Below are 18,895 nucleotides of genomic sequence, written 5' to 3'. Positions count from 1 at the left end.
AAACAAACAAGACACAAACTGCTTCAACAGAAAGATATGCCAAGGATGGGAACAGGCAATTAATGAGGGGAGAAACTCAAAAGATAATAATCATATGAAAAGATAGGCAACTTTGCGAGTATCAGGGAAATGCAAATTACATCCCAAAGGAGATACCATTTCATCTCCATCATAATGGCTAAAATGAAAAAGGCTGATAATATGGGGCGTCTGGGTGGCTCAGTTGGTTAAGTGGCTGCCTTTGGCTCAGGTCATGATCCCAGGGTCCTGGGATCAAGCCCCACATGGGGGTGGGGGGGGGTGCCCTGTGGAGTCCGCTTCTCTCCCTCTGCCTGCAGCTCCCCCTGCTTGTGCTCTCTCTTTCAGTCAAATAAATAAATAAATAATAAAATAAAAAGGCTGATAATAGCAAGCATTAGTGGTGATGTGGATCAAAAGGGAACACTCATACATTGCGTTGTGGGAAGGTACATTAGTGGAATTGTTTTTTGTAAAACAATACACCCGTATTCAGTATGGCTGAATATGCACACACCCTCGGACCTAGCTATTCCACTCTTCAGTATATAATCTAGAGAAATACTTGCAAGGGTGCCCATGGGCCACTACAAAGGTGTTCACTGTTTGTATTAGCAGAAAGTTGCAAATAAACTCAAAGACCCTCAACAATAGATAACTAATGCTGGCCTATTTACATGGGGAGTAGTGGAGGTAAAATAAATTAATCAACATGAGTAGATTGCACAAATGCTGGGTGAAAAAAAGCAGGCTTCAGGGGCACCTGGGTGGCTCAGTCAGTTAAGCGTCTGCCTTCGGCTGAGGTCATGATCCCAGGGTCCTGGGATGGAACCCCACATCGAGCCACCCATCGGGCTCCCTACTCTGTGGGGAGCCTGTTTCTCCCTCTCCCTCTGCCTGCAGGTCCCTGCTTATGCTCTCTGTCAAATAAACAAATAAATAAAATATTTAAAGAAAAGAAAAGCAGGCTTCAGAATGTGTCCAGGACGATATTTCTAGAAAATATAGAAATATGCAACTTTGTACTATAAATTGTTTATATATAGCATATCTGATATTTTACATGTACAGTAAAATTTAAAAACATGGCTAGAAAGAGTACACATTAACTTCAGGCTAGTGGTTGTCTCTAGAGAGGGAGAAAGGATAGGATTGTGTGTCAGGAGAGAGGACTTAAAATGTGTATTTTTTTTCTTAAAAAATTAACTCAGATTAGAAAAACTGTCAAGGGGCGCCTGGGTGGCTCAGTCATTAAGCGTCTGCCTTTGGCTCAGGTCATGATCCCAGGGTCCTGGGATTGAGCCCCACATCGGGCTCCCCGCTCGGCGGGGAGCCTGCTTCTCCCTCTCCCACTCCCCCTGCTTGTGTTTCCTCTTTCACTGTGTCTCTGTCAAATAAATAAATAAAATCTTTAAAAAAAAAAAAAAAGAAAAAGTGTCAAAATTTGCTAATTCTGCGTGTAATACTTGGTATTTATTGTGGCATTCTAAATTTTTGTTGAAGTATTTTATGATAAAAATAAAAGAGCCCTATAATACCCCCTGCCCAGAGTAAACCATTGTTAATAAGCAGATATGTATTTCTTCAGATTTATTTTCTTTGTGTTTAGTAATTAGGGTTCCTGGTTGCAAACAAGAAAGGTCATTTCTGGCAGAACTTAAGAGGAAAAATAATTTCGTGGATGGAATACAAACAGCTCACAGAATTGGTAGGAAGTATGGGAAATCACACTTGAAAAAGAGGCAGGACCAATAAGTGGGCCAGACCAAGTGACATGAACTAAGGAATTCTCATTCCCACCGGGCTCTGCTTTTACGCTGCACTCCTCCTGAAGGGGGGAAGCTTTGGGTCGGAACTTCCCGCCGGCTGAGCCCATGATGTCACCTGTCTCTGAACTGGCTGCCAAAGAGTTAGGAGAGGAAGCATTTGCCCCTTTTAAGACCGGAGCAAAGGCAGAACAACTCCCAGCCCCTTGCCTGTTTGGGGATTCTCCTCAAATAAAAGGATATCACACATGTCCCCCAGAATGAATACATTTCCCTCTTTTTTCCATATATACTCAGCCCCACTTCTCCCTACCTCTCTGTCTCTAACACACACACACACACACACTTAAATTATAATAGGCTCATACCATGCATACTATTGGGCAAGTTGCATTTTACACTTAATTTATCTTGGACATCTTTCCTTGTTCTTCCCCTATAGATCTTTTTTTTTTTTTAAAGATTTTATTTATTTATTTGACAGAGAGAGAGAGAGAGAGCACAGAGATTTTATTTATTTATTTGACAGCGAGAGAGAGAGAAGCAGGCTCTCCACTGAGCAGGGAGCCCAATGCGGGGCTTGATCCCAGGACCCCAGGATCATGACCTGAGCTGAAGGCAGACGCTTAACTGACTGAGCCACCCATTTTTCTTAAGGGTTATGCAGTATTTTGTTGTACAAAAGGACTATAATTTTAAAAATAATTTACTGGGATGAAATTCACATAACATAAACCATTTTGAAGTGGACAATCCAGTGGTAGTTAGTACATTCACACTGTCTACAACCACCACCTCTGTCTAGTTCCAGAACATTGCTGGACTACAACCGTTTTTAAACCAATTTCTTACCAATGGTCAGTTGGGTTTCCTCTGGTATTTGGGCTATGACACACAATACCATAGTGAATCCCACAGTACATACTTTTTTGGAAACTTGAGTAAGTGATTCAAGTTTTAGAGGCCCAAAGATTACCCTCATTAAAAATCATAATGGGTACTATAAAACCTCTTTCAAAAAGGCTGTAAAATTTATTCTTCTGACAATAGTAATTGAGAGCCATTTGTTATTCTCACCCTACTATTAGCCCTATGTGTAGCTTTACCAGTCTGAGAAAAAAGAGTCATTGTTAAAAAAGGGATTTTTGTTTGTTTGTTTTTGTTTGTTTTTTGTTTTTAGCATTTTGAGCTAGTAGCCATTTATATTTCTTTATCTATTTCGGGGGTCAGCAAATATTTTCTATAAAGGGCCAGACAGTAAATATTTTAGGCCTTAGGGACCACAGTTACTCAAGTATGCTACTGTAGGGTAAAAGCAGCCATGGCAATCTATCAACAAATGCACATGGCTGGGCTCCCAAAAAACTTCATTTAAAATCCCAGCAGAGGGCCAGATTTGGCCAACAGGCTATAGACTGCAGACCCTTGATCTATTGTTTCATTGTTGCTGTTTTCAGTTTAGAAACTCTTTGCATGATAGGATAATCATGGGCTTATGGACTCCAGTCAATTGATAAATGCGGCTCTTCTTGCGCTAATACCAAATTCTTAATAACTATAGCTTTATAAAATGTTTTCATAATCAGTACAACTATATTTGGTTTGCTTAAATAATAAGTTCCTGTCAAAATACAATACCTAGAATAGACAAGTGCCATTACACATTTACACCCTGAAGTTAAAAATCACAAAACTGTAATGTAACTCTGCAAGGAGTTCTAGTGTGAAAATGAGAAAAAGGGGCTTTGCATTGGCTTCTAATCTGTTTCCATGTGAGAGCTATACTCGGTCATGGCCGTGGGAGGTACTGGAATATAAGGGACCATGTATTTACTCTTAGAGCTCGACAGAACAGCATGAACTCAGTCCCAGGATCATGACCTGAGCCGAAGGCAGTCGCTTAACCAACTGAGCCACCCAGGCGCCCAAAAGGACTATAATTTTAAAAATAATTTACTGGGATGAAATTCACATAACATAAACCATTTTGAAGTGGACAATCCAGTGGTAGTTAGTACATTCACACTGTCTACAACCACCACCTCTGTCATCACTGGTGTGACCCCCTGCACTCGGAGGTCACTCTCGCGCTTTACCAATGACCTTGTCACCGGCCGACTTCTCAGACGCACTAAGCACCCACTTTCTATCAGAAAGTATTAAACTAAAACGAAGAGTCGAGATCCAAGTCCCAGAATGGGCCTAAAACTTTAGTCTTTTGTTCTGCGTCTGCATTACTACAATGTTAAAACTTTCAGGCAACACAACGCGCTTAAAAAAAAAAAAAAAGTTTGCTTTTCTAAAATGTAACGCATTGCTTGTTTCCATCCTTCACACACAACGTCAAAGAGCACTCCCCCCCCCCCTTAATGTTCAAAATAACAGGCAGTCATAAAGAAGATGTGAGCTGAACCGGCAGGCATCCCCAGATCCCGAGCATCTCCCCCCTCCAGCTCCCCCTGGCGTCCTTTCCGCCTTTTATCGGGGTCTGAAATCTTCACCATTACGAGTTCTTGGGTTAGGGCCCAAGACCATCCCCTAAAGCGGCTGCTCACACCCACATTCGGTCCCCAGCCCTTTCTCATCGCACATCAGCCGGGATTCTAGGAGTTTCTTGGTCCCAGGGGCCGACCCGGACTTCGCAAAATCCCGCGGTTACCGAGGGGCAGGCAGCTTCAGGCGCTGCGCTGGGGCGTAGGGCCAAGGCAGAGCTAACCAGGGGGAGAAGGGTTACGGCCACCCTACTCATCCTCGCGCCCGGGGAGGGGGCCCTTGTCCCTTTTAGGTGCTGCGAAACCATCCTGGTCCCTGAGACGTGGAGCGAGGAAGTGACTCGCCAGGGCTTTGGGGCAGGAGGGAGCTCGGCCCCGGCCAGGATCCCGCGCTGCCTTCCAGGTGCACCCGGTGTCCCACGGTCCCTGTTTGCACTACTCGTCCCCGGCGCTTGCGAACCGCCCAGCCCAGACACGCTCGAGGCCTCACCGTTGAAGCCGATCACGGCCTCAAGCTCCAGCTCGGCCACCTCGGCTCTGAGCGGAATTTGGTTCTCCATCCTCAGGAGACTGGGCTCTCCCGCCTCTGGGCCTCCAGCGGCGCAGCGTCTCCTGGTCGGTATGGTAACGGACGTGCGCATGCGCACCAGACCCAGGCTCGCGCGGACTCCCGGCTGCCTCGCCCCGAGCTCCCTCTGCAAAAGCAACAGGGCTTCCTTTCTTCGCTATTTCCCTGGAAATTGAGGGGCGCCGAGTGCACGCTTTCCCTCCACGTCTGTGACTTTTCCTCCTAACCATGGAATCAAGCACCGAGTGTCATCTAAGGAAGGATGCTATAAGATAATATATAATGGCCACTTCCTTGGGTCCCTTGTTTGAAGTAGCATCGAAAAGACTTTTTAAGCTTTATTGAGCTATCACTTTACATATAAAATTCACTCTAAGGGAGTTTGGGTAAATTTATACAGTTGGGCAACGATGCCCACGGTCCAGTTTTGCTTTTGTTTTTTTGTTTAAAGCACGGTGAAATTTCAGGTAGCTGCTGGAGGTCTTGAGATGCTCCCACCTTCCCGGGAAAAATGCTTAGGTGTTAGTTCTAACCATTTTATTTAAATTTTATTTAAATTTTATTTAAATTTTATTTAAATTCGCGTCCCTCGGTGGGAGCACATTAGGTTAGATTGCTCCAACCTAATGTTCCCCCGGGGCCGCTTCCCTTTCTCGATCATCCTTCTGGGGCCCCCCGTGCACGCTCCGCGGGCGAACTCCGGGTTCCGGTCGCGCCCGGGCCGAGCCGCGGGGTGTGAGCCGCGCGGGCCGCCGTAGTCAGCTGCCGCGAGCCGGAAGTGTCCGACGGGGGGCGGAGACTGCACGATGGCCCCGGACCCCTGGTGAGCCCCGGGTGAGGGCGGCCGCGCCGAGGGCCCGCGGGGGAGGCCGGGCTTCCGGGGAGCCGGCCGTAGCCGGGCTCTGGGGCCGGGGAAGCCCTCAGGATGAGGGGCGGGGCAGCGAGGCCCCTTCCCGCGCCCGGGGGACCGCGCCGCGCCCCGCCGCCCTCGGTGCTCGCAGGGGTGGCCCGGGAGGGGGCCCGGGTGGACTCCGGGGAGCGGGGGGCTGGTACCGAATCCCGGACACGTGCCTTTAGCCCTTCTCGGCTGCACCTGGCCGCGGGGATACCCCGCCCGTCCTGGCTGCGGAGCTGGCTGGTGCGGGCTTCCTTGGACCCCCGGGAAAGCGAAGTTCAAGTCACCTTTTGGGGGGAATTCCGGTCCATCTGGTGACCTCCCGTCTCTTACTTCCCAGGCGGAGAAACCGAGGTTCAGGACCCACGGTCACCCGCCAGTTAGTAAGCAGTTCGCACTAGGGTGCTGTGGGCCCTTCAAAAAACTTAGAGGAATCAGGGAGGGAAATTACGCATTTGTTTCTAAGGCATTTAACCCTTACCTGAGTCAGTATCTTGAAGGCCGTTTCTACTGCGGCGACTCTGCTGTAAAAAAAAAAAAAAAAAAAAAAAAAAAAGCTGATAAGGGTCGTTCCTTCAACAATTAAGCCCTAAGGACTGCATGATGAAAAGACACAAGGTCTGATCCTAGGGAACATATTACTACGGCCTGTCGGACCGGAGTTTTTGTTTGCTTGTTTGTTTAATGATTAAAAGCATATTCTAGCTCTATAAAGTTCTTGTTAATATTTCTGGTTTAGTTTATAATTGTTTGAATTGTAGGCAGTGTGACTCTTAGGAGAATGGGTTGCAGGATCAAAGCTAGCACTACTTTGGATCTAGGTTACCTGCGCCAATGGCTCCCTGGATTTAGCTCTAATTTTTTTCCACCTAATTTTAACACCTGTATACACTCTGATAGCAAGTTTAGAAAATACTGAATATTTGCAGAGGAAAAAAAAAAAAAAAACCCACATCTTCAACTCTATCATTTGGAATAATAGCCGTTATTGATTTTAAAATGAAAACATGAGTTTATATAATATGCATATGTACATGTATGCATACACATATATATATTATATGTACAAGTATCTCCGCTTCTTGAGACTTCACATTATGCCCCTTTGCTTTTATTGAAAGACTTACCTTAGTACCTGTTTTTGCTAACCAGAAGAAATCAGAAGAGGATTTTTGCTTTTGAAAAAAATGGGGAAAGCAAAAATAGCATTCAGCGTTTGTTTTGCAGCGAGCTGTCATAGAGACATTGCACACCCAGTCAGCGAGAGTGACCCCCACCCCAAGCTCCTTCCCTGGCAATTACACTCAGCATCTCAGCATCAAGCTGTCATAGCTTTGTCTGTGAGCATCTGGGCTTTATCTTGGTTTATTTTGTGTATCTGTTAGCAAGATGGGCCCTAAGGTATCAGAAAAGCCCAAAAGAGGTTATTTTTCGGGGTCTAGGAAAGCTCAAAAAATTTTCCATATATATTTATGGTAATTGGCCTCTTTGCTTTACTCCATTTTGGCTTGGGAGAGTTTTTTTGTTTTCTTTAAGACTTTATTTATTTGGGAGAGAGAGAATGAGAGACAGAGAGCATGAGAGGGAGGAGGTCAGAGGGAGAAGCAGACTCCCCGCTGAGCAGGGAGCCCGACGTGGGACTGGATCCCTGGACTCCAGGATCATGACCTGAGCCGAAGGCAGTCGCTTAACCGACTGAGCCACCCAGGCGCCCAGCTTAGGAGAGGTTTTATAGGAAGACTGTTTTTGGATAGTGAGGGAAACCTGCATGTTTTACAAAGCAAGGAACATTTCTCCATGTCATTAAATATTTACTGAAAACATGATTTTTTTATGGTGCGTAATAGTGCATTGTATGAATAACTGTAATTTATTTACTTATTTCCCTCTTTGTAATGTCAGAGTTTGTTTTTGTTTAACTATTGCAAAGACTGCCCCTTTGTTCCATTCCTTATTTCGTCCACTTGCTTTCTGGAAGTGGGACTGTTAGATTGAAGGATATGAACATTTTTTTTTTTTTAAAGATTTTATTTATTTATTTGACAGAGAGAGAGAGATAGCGAGAGCAGGAACACAAGCAGGGGGAGTGGGAGAGGGAGAAGCAGGCTTCCCGCCGAGCAGGGAGCTCGATGTGGGACTCGATCCCAGGACCCTGGGATCATGACCCGAGCCGAAGGCAGATATGAACATTTTTAAGGCCCTTGATACGTATTGCTAAATTGCCGTCCACCTCCTGGGAGCTAACCCCCTCACTTTACACATAAGGTGGGAAATAAAGCTCAGAGACGGTTATCCATTTAGATTGGTGGAAGCGATCATTGGACCCCAAGCCTCTTCCCCAGTTTATGCTGAGAGCACATCATGTTTCCTGTTACTCTCAAGTAGTTTGACCCAACGGCTTTCTCATCTGACTGTTGATGGTGAAACAGTGAGGGAACTCCTCTGTGTTGGCATCGGGTACCTTGCAAAGTAGGTTGCTCATGAAGAGGGCGGAAGGGAGTATGGAATGGGACTTTGAAAAAAACCTATAAAAACAGACTTGATGACATACAGTTTTGCCTTTGTGCTCTTGAAAAATCATATGTCAATGATGCTTTACTCCTGAGTGATATAATGGAATATATTTTGGCTAATTGAACATAACAATGACAAAAATGGAATATAGCAATGACTGCTTTAATGGCATATCAAAGCAAGTGACAAGCTCACTTTTTAATAGAAGTAGCAAGTGATTACTGCCTCTTAACTGGTTCATTGCTAAAGTTAATTAACTTTACTGCTGGGGCAACGTATTTGTTGATGATACATCATTTCTGGAAAAATTACGGTTAAACAGACCCTAACAGTTTTATATTCTGGTTGGTCCTTTTTTGGGTCTATTCTAAAAACTGTTATGGAAGGTAAAATATATACAAAGTGGACTAGTATAATGAACACCTTTATACTCCTCACCCAGTTCCTGTAATTACCAATATTCTGCCATACTGGTACCATCTCTGCCCTCCACGTCTTTTTTCCCTGAGATTTTTTTTTTTAAGTAAATCTCATACATGTATGAATTTAACTGTTGTGCATTCAGTTTTTGTGGTAGAACAGGGGCTCAGTTCATAGTCTGGGAACTTCCTCTTTGCTCCCCTTTGTGGCTCGTTGGTCTCTGCCGGGGCATCACCATCCTCTGAGTCACTTAGGCCTGAAAACTCCAATCATCCCCTTTTTCTTCACTCCTCCTATCAGATTATTAAGTCTTTGGTTTTTCTCTTAAATGCCTCCGGCATCTCTTTTATGCCATCTGTTAATGCTGTGGCCTCATCCTTTTAGCCCTGTGCCTCGCAGACACACAGTAGATCCTGGTGACCAGTTATAGAACTGGAGAGCTGGAGAAGATTTCTGGTCTCGCGCCAACCCCCTCTCGTTCCCAGCCATTTGTGTAAACGAGTTCAGGTTCCTAAACTAGTGGTGTAGGCACTAATGTGCTTGATAACCGTGATGAGGCTGCCCATGACCTCTAGGCCCGTGGTTCTCAAACTTGGGTACGCATCGGAAGACCTGGGGGAGTTTTCACAAGTCCTCGCGTCCAGGTCAAACCCCATTCCAGTTTAAACAGCATGCGTGGGGCTGGGGCCCAGGACTTAGCTGCGATGTTGTTGTTTCAAGATTCCCCTGGTGATCCCAGTGCCAGCAAAGTTTTAGAACCACCGCTCTCCAGGGCTAACGTGGGAACGTGAGGAGTGGGAGCAAAACATCTGGGATTTTGGCCTTCTGCATTTCACAGAACCTCTTCAAGGGCTCACTCGATGTGTGAAAGGGTCCCCTACAGCTCTGAAGCCCTCTTTCAAAAGTCTCACCTGATTATCCTGGTGTTTGAGGCTCTGCAGAAACTAGCTTCCACGCACCTGTACCCTCTGATGCCGTATCCTCCCACCCAGGACCGCGCAGCCGAATGCACCAGGCACATGTCCTTCCATTTCCTTCCTTTCACCCTTGCTTGCTCCTTGTGCCTTTTGCCAAGTCTAGGATGTGCCCCTCCCTCCTGCTTCAACCTTGCGGTTCAGCCCAGGATGTACCCTCTTGGCCCAGCCCGGTCAAGTCTGAGTGTCCTCGGCCGCCAGTTATTCCTCTCACTTTCAGATTCGATGTTTTGCAGGAGCTGTATCGTAACTTATTATTGATCTTCATTGGTATGGTCTGGGACTACAGAGCCAGACCTAAGCTCCTCTTTTCAGAGAGGACAGTATGGAGGGGTAAAGGGGAAACGTGGCAAAGAGGGGCCAGGACCCAGTTTCCTTACCAGCTTCCCTCCTATTTTCTTTTTTTTGGTCGGGGAGAGGGGCAGAGGGAGAGAGAGACTCTCAAGCAGGCTCCACGCTCAGTGCAGAGCCTGACCCGGGGCTCGATCTCACGACCCTGAGATCATGACCTGAGCTGAAATCAAGAGTCAGACGCTTAACTGACTGAGCCACCCAGGCGCCCCTTCCCTCCTATATTCTTAATTATGTGTTGTATCACCTGCTCTTTTTCTGTATATGTGAACATACACACACTTACACACGTATATATGCATGATGCTAGTTTAGCATAGAGAGGGGAGTTGTTAAAGATCCTACCTCATGGGATGTGACGTTCAGAATGTAACCCTCTTAGCCCGGGACCTGGCCCAGAACAGGTACTCAGCTGTTACCCATTGCTGCAATTACTGTAGTAAGATCGCCAGGGGAAGCAGTTGGAGATTGTTTTTCCCATCACTGAAAAACACATTCGCCAAGTTCCCTCAGTGTAGGAGTAACGTGTGGGAGTTCAAAGATTTTAAGAAATGGATCGTTTAGTTTTTTCAAGCAGAAATTGGGGCATTAGGTGAAGCAGCAGTTTTCAGTATTTGGTACTGGGACAGTCCTGGGAAATACGTTGGTCGTATCAAGCAGACTACCTGGTAGGAGAGATGCAGTGTGTGTGTGCGCTTAGCTCGTCTCTGTGAAACGAATAGAAAGTAAGGCCGTCACAAAAGGACAAAATAAGAGACGATTGTGAATTCACTGTGAATTTTTCAAAGCCTCCAACGCTTTGAATGCCAAATAGAAACTCAGCAAATGTTCTGAGAGAGTTCTTGTAAGCTTAGCTATCAGGAGGGTGTGTGTCCCATGTCCCTAGAACATTTAGTTGTAGGATAAACAGTACTTCCTGTCCCTGTTTTGTAAAGCTCTTCCCCTGCCTGGCTGCCTTCCTCACCTTGCCTGTCACTCTCTTGTTTTTTTTTTTTTTTTTAAAGATTTTATTTATTTATTTGAGAGAGAGAGAATGAGAGACAGAGAGCATGAGAGGGAGGAGGGTCAGAGGGAGAAGCAGACCCCCCGCTGAGCAGGGAGCCCGACGCGGGACTCGATCCCGGGACTCCAGGATCATGACCTGAGCCGAAGGCAGTCGCTTAACCAACTGAGCCACCCAGGCGCCCTCTCTTGTTCTGTTATCCTGCTTTATTTTTCTTCTTAGCGCTTGACTACTCCATATTTATTTATCTTATGCCTTTCCCCCCTCGCTAAGCTCCTTGAGCAGTGGCTTTGTCCATTTTGTTCACTGCTCTGTTCTGCAGGGCCCAGAACAGTGCTTAGTACAAAGGAGGCCCTCCATAAATGTTTGCTGAATGTTCTAGAAGTGAATGAATTCAAACACCTGACCATGGGCAGAATGGCGAAGCGGTTAGGAGCAGAGTCTCAGGGCCGGACAGCCTTGGTTTGCGGCTGGTGGTACCTCTTGGGCAAGTCGCTCTACCTCTTTGTGCCTGATTTTCTCCCTTGTAAGGTGGAGATGGTAATGGGACACATCTCCTGTTGTTTTTGTGTGGATTAAGTGAATTATTACAAATGAAGCATTCAAGATAGAGCCCAGCTCATCATTATTTACTGTAATAGCAACACATGTCCCTATGACTGTCACTATTACTACCCTCCCCTTCTGTTTGAATCTGCGGCTAGAATTAAAAAAAAAAAAAAAAATGAAGCTCAGATAATGCGGAAATCATCTTTTAAAGAACCTTAACATTCTTCTCCCTTTACGACTTCGATGCAGGTTCTCCACATATGATTCTACCTGCCAGATTGCTCAAGAGATTGCCGAGAAAATCCAACAGCAAAATCAGTATGAAAGAAATGGTGAAAATACAATCAGGGTAAGACCAGGAGGAAATTAGTCCTTGGAATGATTTCTTTGAGCTTGGAGGTCTGAAAACCCTCCTGCTGAGGCTCCGTGTGTGTGTGTATGTGTGTGTATGTGTGTAATGACCTCCAAACTTACACGTGTAGAATTGACATTACAACCAATTAGTTAATCATTATAACTGAGACTAAATGAAGCATGACACCTGTTTAATTCTCCTACTTCACCTTAAAAGTTTCTAACAATTTCATAATCTAGTTCAAACTCAGACAGTAAATCTCCCAGGCTTTGCAGGACAAGAGGTGACGTCTTCACCTCTTGGAGGATCTATTCTTGCCAAAAGGATAATAGCCTTTTTTACATTTTACATGCAAAAACGTAAATAGCTTACAGGCTGTACAAAAACAGTGGCAGGATTTGACTAGGAAATATATTTTTTAGACGCTCATGAGTTCATGCTAGCACCTTCAAGTCTAACACCCTGAGTTTCTAACCTTCTCCATTCTAAATTCGTATTTTTCTTTTCCAGCAGTCAGAACTTTGGTTTCCAAAAACAATATCTTTTTGCCCACTTTATAGTTTACAGAAAACAGTTTCAGAATTCCTACACAGGTACCACCACAAACACTAAGTTTGAATTTGTCTTTTTTTTTTTTTTTCAACTTTTTAAAACTAATATCCCACTGGGTGCCTGGGTGGCTCAGTTGGTTAAGCAACTGCCTTTGGCTCAGGTCATGATCCTGGAGTCCCAGGATCAAGTCCCACATTGGGCTCCCTGCTCAGCAGGGAGTCTGCTTCTACCTCTGACCCTCCCCCCTCTCATGTGCTCTCTCTCTCTCAAATAAATAAATAAAATCTTAAAAAAAAAAAAAACCTAATATCCCACTAATAATACCGAGGTTATTCTGTTCTAAAGTAATTAGGATGGATTCTTTTTTTCTGTGTTTTATGCTATCCTTTGCATCTGTTTATATTCATTTTTTTTGTACTTAACTCTTTAATCCCCATCACTTATTTCCCCTATCCCCCCACCCACCTGCCCTGTGATAACCACCAGTTTGTTCTCTATAGTTGAATCTGTTTGTTGATCCATCTCTCTTTTTTGTTTTCCCTTTGTTCCTTTGTTTTTTTCCTCAGATTCCACCTATGAGTGAAATCATATGGTATTTGTCTTTCTCTGACTTATCTCAGTTAACATTATACTCTCTAGCTCCATCCATGTCGCAAATGGCAAGATTTCATTCTTTTTTGATGGCTGAGTAATATTCCATTGTATCTATATACCACATCTTTATCCATTTATCTATCAATGGACACTTGGGCTGCCTCCATAGCTTGGCTGTTGTAAATAATGCTGCTATAAACATTGGGATGCGTGTACCCCTTTGAATTCATGTTTTTGTATTCTTTGGTAGGATGGCTGTTTGGATTGTTTCTACTATTTTGCTGTTATGAAAAATGTGGCAATAAATACCTTTATGCTTTTTCCCTCCTTATATTTGTGGAGGTGTCTTATAAGGGTGAATTCTCAGAACCAGTAGAGTGATTACTGGATCATTGGGCAGTTTTATTTTTAACTTTTTGAGGGCCCTCCATACTGTTGTCCACAGTGATCGCACCAGTTTGCATTCCCACCAGTGGTGCATGAAGGTTCCTTTTTCTCCACATCCTCGCCAACACTTGTTGTTTCTTGTATCGTTGATTTAACTATGCTGACATGTGTGAGGTGATATCTTGTAGTTTTGATTTGCATTTCCCTGATGATGAGTCATGTTGAGCATCTTTTCTTTTTTTTTTTTTTAAAGATTTTATTTATTTATTCGAGTGAGAGAGAATGAGAGAGAGCGCGAGAGGGAAGAGGGTCAGAGGGAGAAGCAGACTCCCTGCCGAGCAGGGAGCCCGATGTGGGACTTGATCCCAGCACTCCAGGATCATGACCTGAGCCGAAGGCAGTCGCTTAACCAACTGAGCCACCCAGGCGCCCATGTTGAGCATCTTTTCATGTGTCTGTTGGCCATCTGTATGTCTTCTTTGGAGAAATGTCTGTTCATGTCTTCTGTCCATTTTTAATTGGATTATTTGTTTTGGGGGTGTTGAATTGTATCAGTTCTTTATATATTTTGGATACTAACCCTTTATCAGATATGTCCTTTGCAAATATCTTCTCCCATTCAGTAGATTGCCTCTTTGTTTTGTTGATTGTTTCCTTTGCTGTTCGAAGCTTTTTGTTTTGATGTGGTCCCAATAGTATATTTTTGCTTTTATTTGCCTTGCCTTAGGAGACATATCTAGAAAAACGTTGTGGGGCACCCGGGTGGCTCCATTGTTAAACGTCTGCCTTCGGCTCAGGTCATGATCTCGGGGTCCTGGGATCGAGCTCTGCATCGGGCTCCCTGCTCAGCGGGAAGCCTGCTTCTCCCTCTCCCTCTGCTGCTTCCCATGCTTGTGTTCCCTCTCTGACAATTAAATAAATAAATCTTTAAAAAAAAACAAAAACAAAAAAGAAAAACATTGCTATGGCCAGTTTTTACTGCCTGTGCTCTCTTCCAGGATTTTTATGGTTTCAGGCCTCATATTTAAGTCTTTAATCCACTTGAGTTTATTTTTGTGTGTGATGTAAGAGAGTGGTCCAGTTTCCCCCTGCATGTTGCTGTCCAACACCATTCCACACCTTGCCCAACACCATTTGTTGAAGAGACTGTTCTTTCCCATTGGATATTCTTTCCTGCTTTGTCAGAGATTAATTGACCATATAATTGCGGGTTTATTATATTAATTTTTAATACTTCTTATATATAACCATTTTCATTAATTTTGGTTTATTCTTCCTGTGTTAACTTTTTGCAGAAATAAGCATCTGTGTATATGTGTATGTGTTCTCATTTCTCTTCCTTTTACACAAACAATACTCTTTTGTATCTTGCTCTTTTTATTTAATACTACATTGTAGTGATCCCTCCATATTAATTCACTGAGATCTTTGCTGTTCTTCTTTAGGGCTACATAATACTCTATTGCACAGATGTGTCATGTCCGTTTAACCTGTCTATAAAGATGGGTGTTTGGATTGTTTCTACTATTTTGCTGTTATGAAAAATGCTGCAATAAATACCTTTATGCTTTTTCCCTCCTTATATTTGTGGAGGTGTCTTTTTTTTTTTTTTAAGATTTTATTTATTTGTCAGAGAGAGAGAGAGAGACAGAGCACAAGCAGGGGGAGAGGCAGAGGCAGAGGGAGAAGCAGGCTCCCCGCTGAGCAAGGAGCCGGACGTGGGGCTCGATCCCAGGACCCCGGGACCATGACCTGAGCCGAAGGCAGCCGCTTAACTGACTGAGCCACCCAGGCGTCCCTGTGGAGGTGTCTTATAAGGGTGAATTCTCAGAACCAGGGTGTATGTGATTTTTTTTTTTTACCCATTGGCAAATTCCCCTCCACAAGTGTGTTGACCTTTGGCGCCCTGACCAGCAGAACACAAGTTTCTGTTTCTTCACAGGCTGGCTAACAGATGGTGCTCTCAGTCTACCAACTTGTTGCCGGTCAGATAAGTGAGACATGGTATTTCAGTGTAGTTTCAAATTTGCATTTTTTCATATACGAATCGAGGGAAGTATGTTTTCACATGCTTAAGCATTATTTATATACATTTTTCTGAGAAGTTCTTATCTTTTGCCCTTTTTTAAAATTGGATTGTTGGTCTTTTTAGTTTTTAAGAGTTCCTTACATAATACGGAGATTTAGTTCTTGGTGATAGATTGTAATTTATTTTCTTTATCATTTGTTGTTTGGCTTTGCCCATGGTATCATCTGCCATGTGAAAGTTTTGGGGTTTTGTTTTTTTAATAATTTTTTTTTTTTTTTAAGATTTTATTTATTTGACAGAGAGAGACACAGTGAGAGAGGGAACACAAGCAGGGGGAGTGGGAGAGGGAGAAGCAGACTTCTGGTTGAGCAGGGAGCCCGATGCGGGGCTCGATCCCAGGACCCTGGGATCATGACCTGCGCCGAAGGCAGACGCTTAACGACTGAGCCACCCAGGCACCCCAAAGTTTTGTTTTTTTTAAACAGAGTTGGCTAATGATCTTTAATTGCTTCTGCATTTTCACTCATAACTTTTGCAGTTTCTGGGATGTAAGGAATTTATTCCTGTTTTCTTCTAATAAACATATGGTTTCACTTTTTACATTTAGATCTCTGATTCATTTAACTGGTATCATCTTGGATAGTTAGATTATTTCTAATTTATAAGTGAGTTTTCAGTGTGGCTAAATTATTGCCCACGTGAGAGTAATTTCTCAGTGTAGACTTTCTGGATTTACGTCGTATGAAATCTTTTTTTTTAACTTTTACTTATTTATTTTTTAAGATTTTATTTATTTATTTGACAGAGAGACAACATGAGAGGGAACACAAGCAGGGGGAGTGGGAGAGGGAGAAGCAGGCTTCCCGCTGAGCAGGGAGCCCGATGCGGGGCTAGATCCCAGGACCCTGGGATCATGACCTGAGCCGAAGGCAGACGCTTAACGACTGAGCCACTCAGGCGCCCCGGTCGTATGAAATCTTAAGCCTCTTGTACATATAATTCTGTACCAATTCTGATTATCTTTTAAAAATCATTCTCATTCTGTTAGGTGAAATTATACAATAGATTTTTTTTTTAATTACTTATGCCATTGAACATGTTTTCATATATTTATTGGACACTCGTATTTCTTCCTTTGTGAATTTCCAGTATATGTCCTTAACCTAACCTGTTATTTCTTTTTTTTTTTTTTAAAGATTTATTTATTTATTTATTTGACAGAGAGAGAGAGAGAGACAGCAAGAGAGGGAACACAAGCAGAGGGGGTGGAAGAGGGAGAAGCAGGCCTCCTGCCGAGCAGGGAGCCCAATGTGGGGCTCAATCCCGGGACCCTGGGATCATGACCTGAGCCGAAGGCAGATGCTTAACGACTGAGCCACCCAGGTGCCCCTAACCTGTTATTTCTTAATCTCAGTGCTCTTTTTGTGTATGTTGACTATAGTAATGCTTGATCTGGCGTATTTGGTACCAATATTTTTTCTCTTAATTTGGCCTTTGATTTTATAAATGACATTTTTTTGGACATGTACTTGTTTTTAAACTCTATTTGAAATTTTCAATATTTTTATTTGTGGTCTTTTCTTCTAGAAAGAGGGGAGATAATGCTGAGAAAGCTCTTTCATACCCAGAGATTGTATAAATATTTTATCTGATCACCTAAATCTTCTTCAAGATTTCTTTCAGTTTTTATTTTTAAACACGTATGTTTAAAATATTTGAAGTTTATTTTGGTATGTTGTGGGCATCTAATTTTACTTTTTTTTCCATTTGCAAAATTATTCCTTACCCTACCCCCCACGATCTGAAATATTCTGTATTTCATTCACCCAATTTTTGCTCAGCTGCACTATTCCTGGACCTTCTGTTCTGTTGCACTAAAGAAGCTTTGCTAACTGCCAGCATCATACTCTTGTGGTTATTATAAAAACTTCAGATCTGATTGTCAAAGTCCCCCTCTATCACACATATTCCTTGTCTTTCTCTATTTCCCTTTATCCATGTTTTAGAATAATTTTGCATAGCTTCATTAAAATTCTTTTGTACTGAGCCTCAATTACCACCTCTTTTCCAATAAAAGAACTCCAAATGGGACTTTGAATAGATGTGTAGTTTATTTATAGATTAAATTGGGGGACATTTATATTTCTACAATATTAAGTGTTTCCTTTTACTCATTCCTCCATCGAATATTTCCCGTGCAGTCACTGTGTGCCAGGCAGGCACCGTGCTAGATATTTTTTAGTTGTTGTTGGCATTGTTAATGATGTTTAAAAATAATAATTAAAAAAAATTCTCCCCACCTATTACTTAAATTTAGAAATGCCCTAGATTTTTTTTCATTTTACAGTTGATTACTGTACTGATTTCTTTTCCTGTTCCTAGTAATCTGTCAGTGGCTGCACTTAATTTTCCCAAACAGACTAATCCATTTGGAAATAATGGAATTCCTCTCCTTCTTTCCAGCCCTTGTGTATTTTTTTTAAGATTTTTAAATTTATTTATTCGACAGATAGTGCGAGAGAGAACACAAGCAGGGGGAGTGGGAGAGGGAGAAGCAGACTCCCCGCTGAGCAGGGAGCCCGATGCGGGGCTCGATCCCAGGACCCTGGGATCATGACCTGAGCGGAAGGCAGACGCTTAAGGACTGACCCACCCAGGCGCCCCGCCCTTGTGTATTTCTTTAGCTTGTCTTAGTGCGTTGGTTAGAACTTCTAGACCAAAGTTGGATAATGTCGTAGTTAAGGCAATAGTGTGCCATTCCTAGTTTTCTTTCTCTGTTTCTGTTTTGTTTTTAATTAATTCCCCCTATGCTGTATTAATCATTAACGCTGTCAGCGTTATTATTAGATTTTCTAACATCAAACTGTTCTTAAATTACTAGGATAAATTCTACTTGGTGATGGCATATTGTCATTTTAACATAATTCTGAATTTGCTTTGCTAATATTTTTTAAAGACTTTTGTATTTTATAATCCTTATGGGAGATTGGCATGTGGTTTCTTTTTTTTCCCAGTATCTCTGTCAGTGCTCGTTACCAGGGTTATGTTAAGCTTAAAATACAAATTAGGCTTTCTGTCTTTTTCTGTGCTTTGGAAAGTTTCTGTTGAATTATGATGATGGAAAACTTTTCCTGATTGTAAAAGTAATCATTTTCTTATAAAATATTTTAAAAATCCCACTACCTAGAGATAACTTCCCTTGGCATTTTAAAGTATTTAGTTCCTGGATTGGTTTTTCTCAGTGTGGATGACATTTCAATTTTTTTTTCTTTGAATAAATTATGATGGCTCTCTGTGTTCACAGATTGAAATTTCAGTCATACTTTTTTAATGGCTACGTTCTCTTTCATCTCTTGAATGCTTTTGAGCTTTAATTTTATAGACTCTTCTTAGGTTGGATGTGCGTGTGTGTGCGTGTGTGTTGTGCT

General features: G+C 43.0%; 2 protein-coding genes across 5 annotated transcripts in view; one reads left to right on the top strand and one right to left on the bottom strand.

The window, feature by feature from the left end:
* Positions 1–5,068, bottom strand: part of CFAP52 (cilia and flagella associated protein 52) — a 42,334-nt gene extending 37,266 nt beyond the window's left edge. For both annotated transcript variants that reach the window (XM_034989821.1, XM_034989822.1), the window contains exon 1: positions 4,767–5,068. In XM_034989821.1, coding sequence (XP_034845712.1) covers positions 4,767–4,917 — 151 coding nt within the window. In that variant the 5' untranslated portion in view covers positions 4,918–5,068. The remainder of the gene's footprint in view (positions 1–4,766) is intronic.
* A 534-nt stretch (positions 5,069–5,602) lies between these two features.
* STX8 (syntaxin 8) overlaps positions 5,603–18,895 on the top strand; it is a 245,887-nt gene continuing 232,594 nt past the window's right edge. For all 3 annotated transcript variants that reach the window (XM_034989593.1, XM_034989594.1, XM_034989595.1), the window contains exons 1-2: positions 5,603–5,667; positions 11,800–11,899. In XM_034989593.1, the coding sequence (XP_034845484.1) occupies positions 5,651–5,667; positions 11,800–11,899 (117 nt within the window). In that variant the 5' untranslated portion in view covers positions 5,603–5,650. The remainder of the gene's footprint in view (positions 5,668–11,799; positions 11,900–18,895) is intronic.

Source organism: Mirounga leonina, unplaced genomic scaffold, assembly GCF_011800145.1.
Source record: "Mirounga leonina isolate KUSES-001 unplaced genomic scaffold, KU_Mleo_1.0 Mir_488, whole genome shotgun sequence".
NCBI classification, from domain to species: Eukaryota; Metazoa; Chordata; class Mammalia; order Carnivora; family Phocidae; genus Mirounga; species Mirounga leonina.
This window is presented reverse-complemented; position numbering and strand designations above follow the sequence as displayed.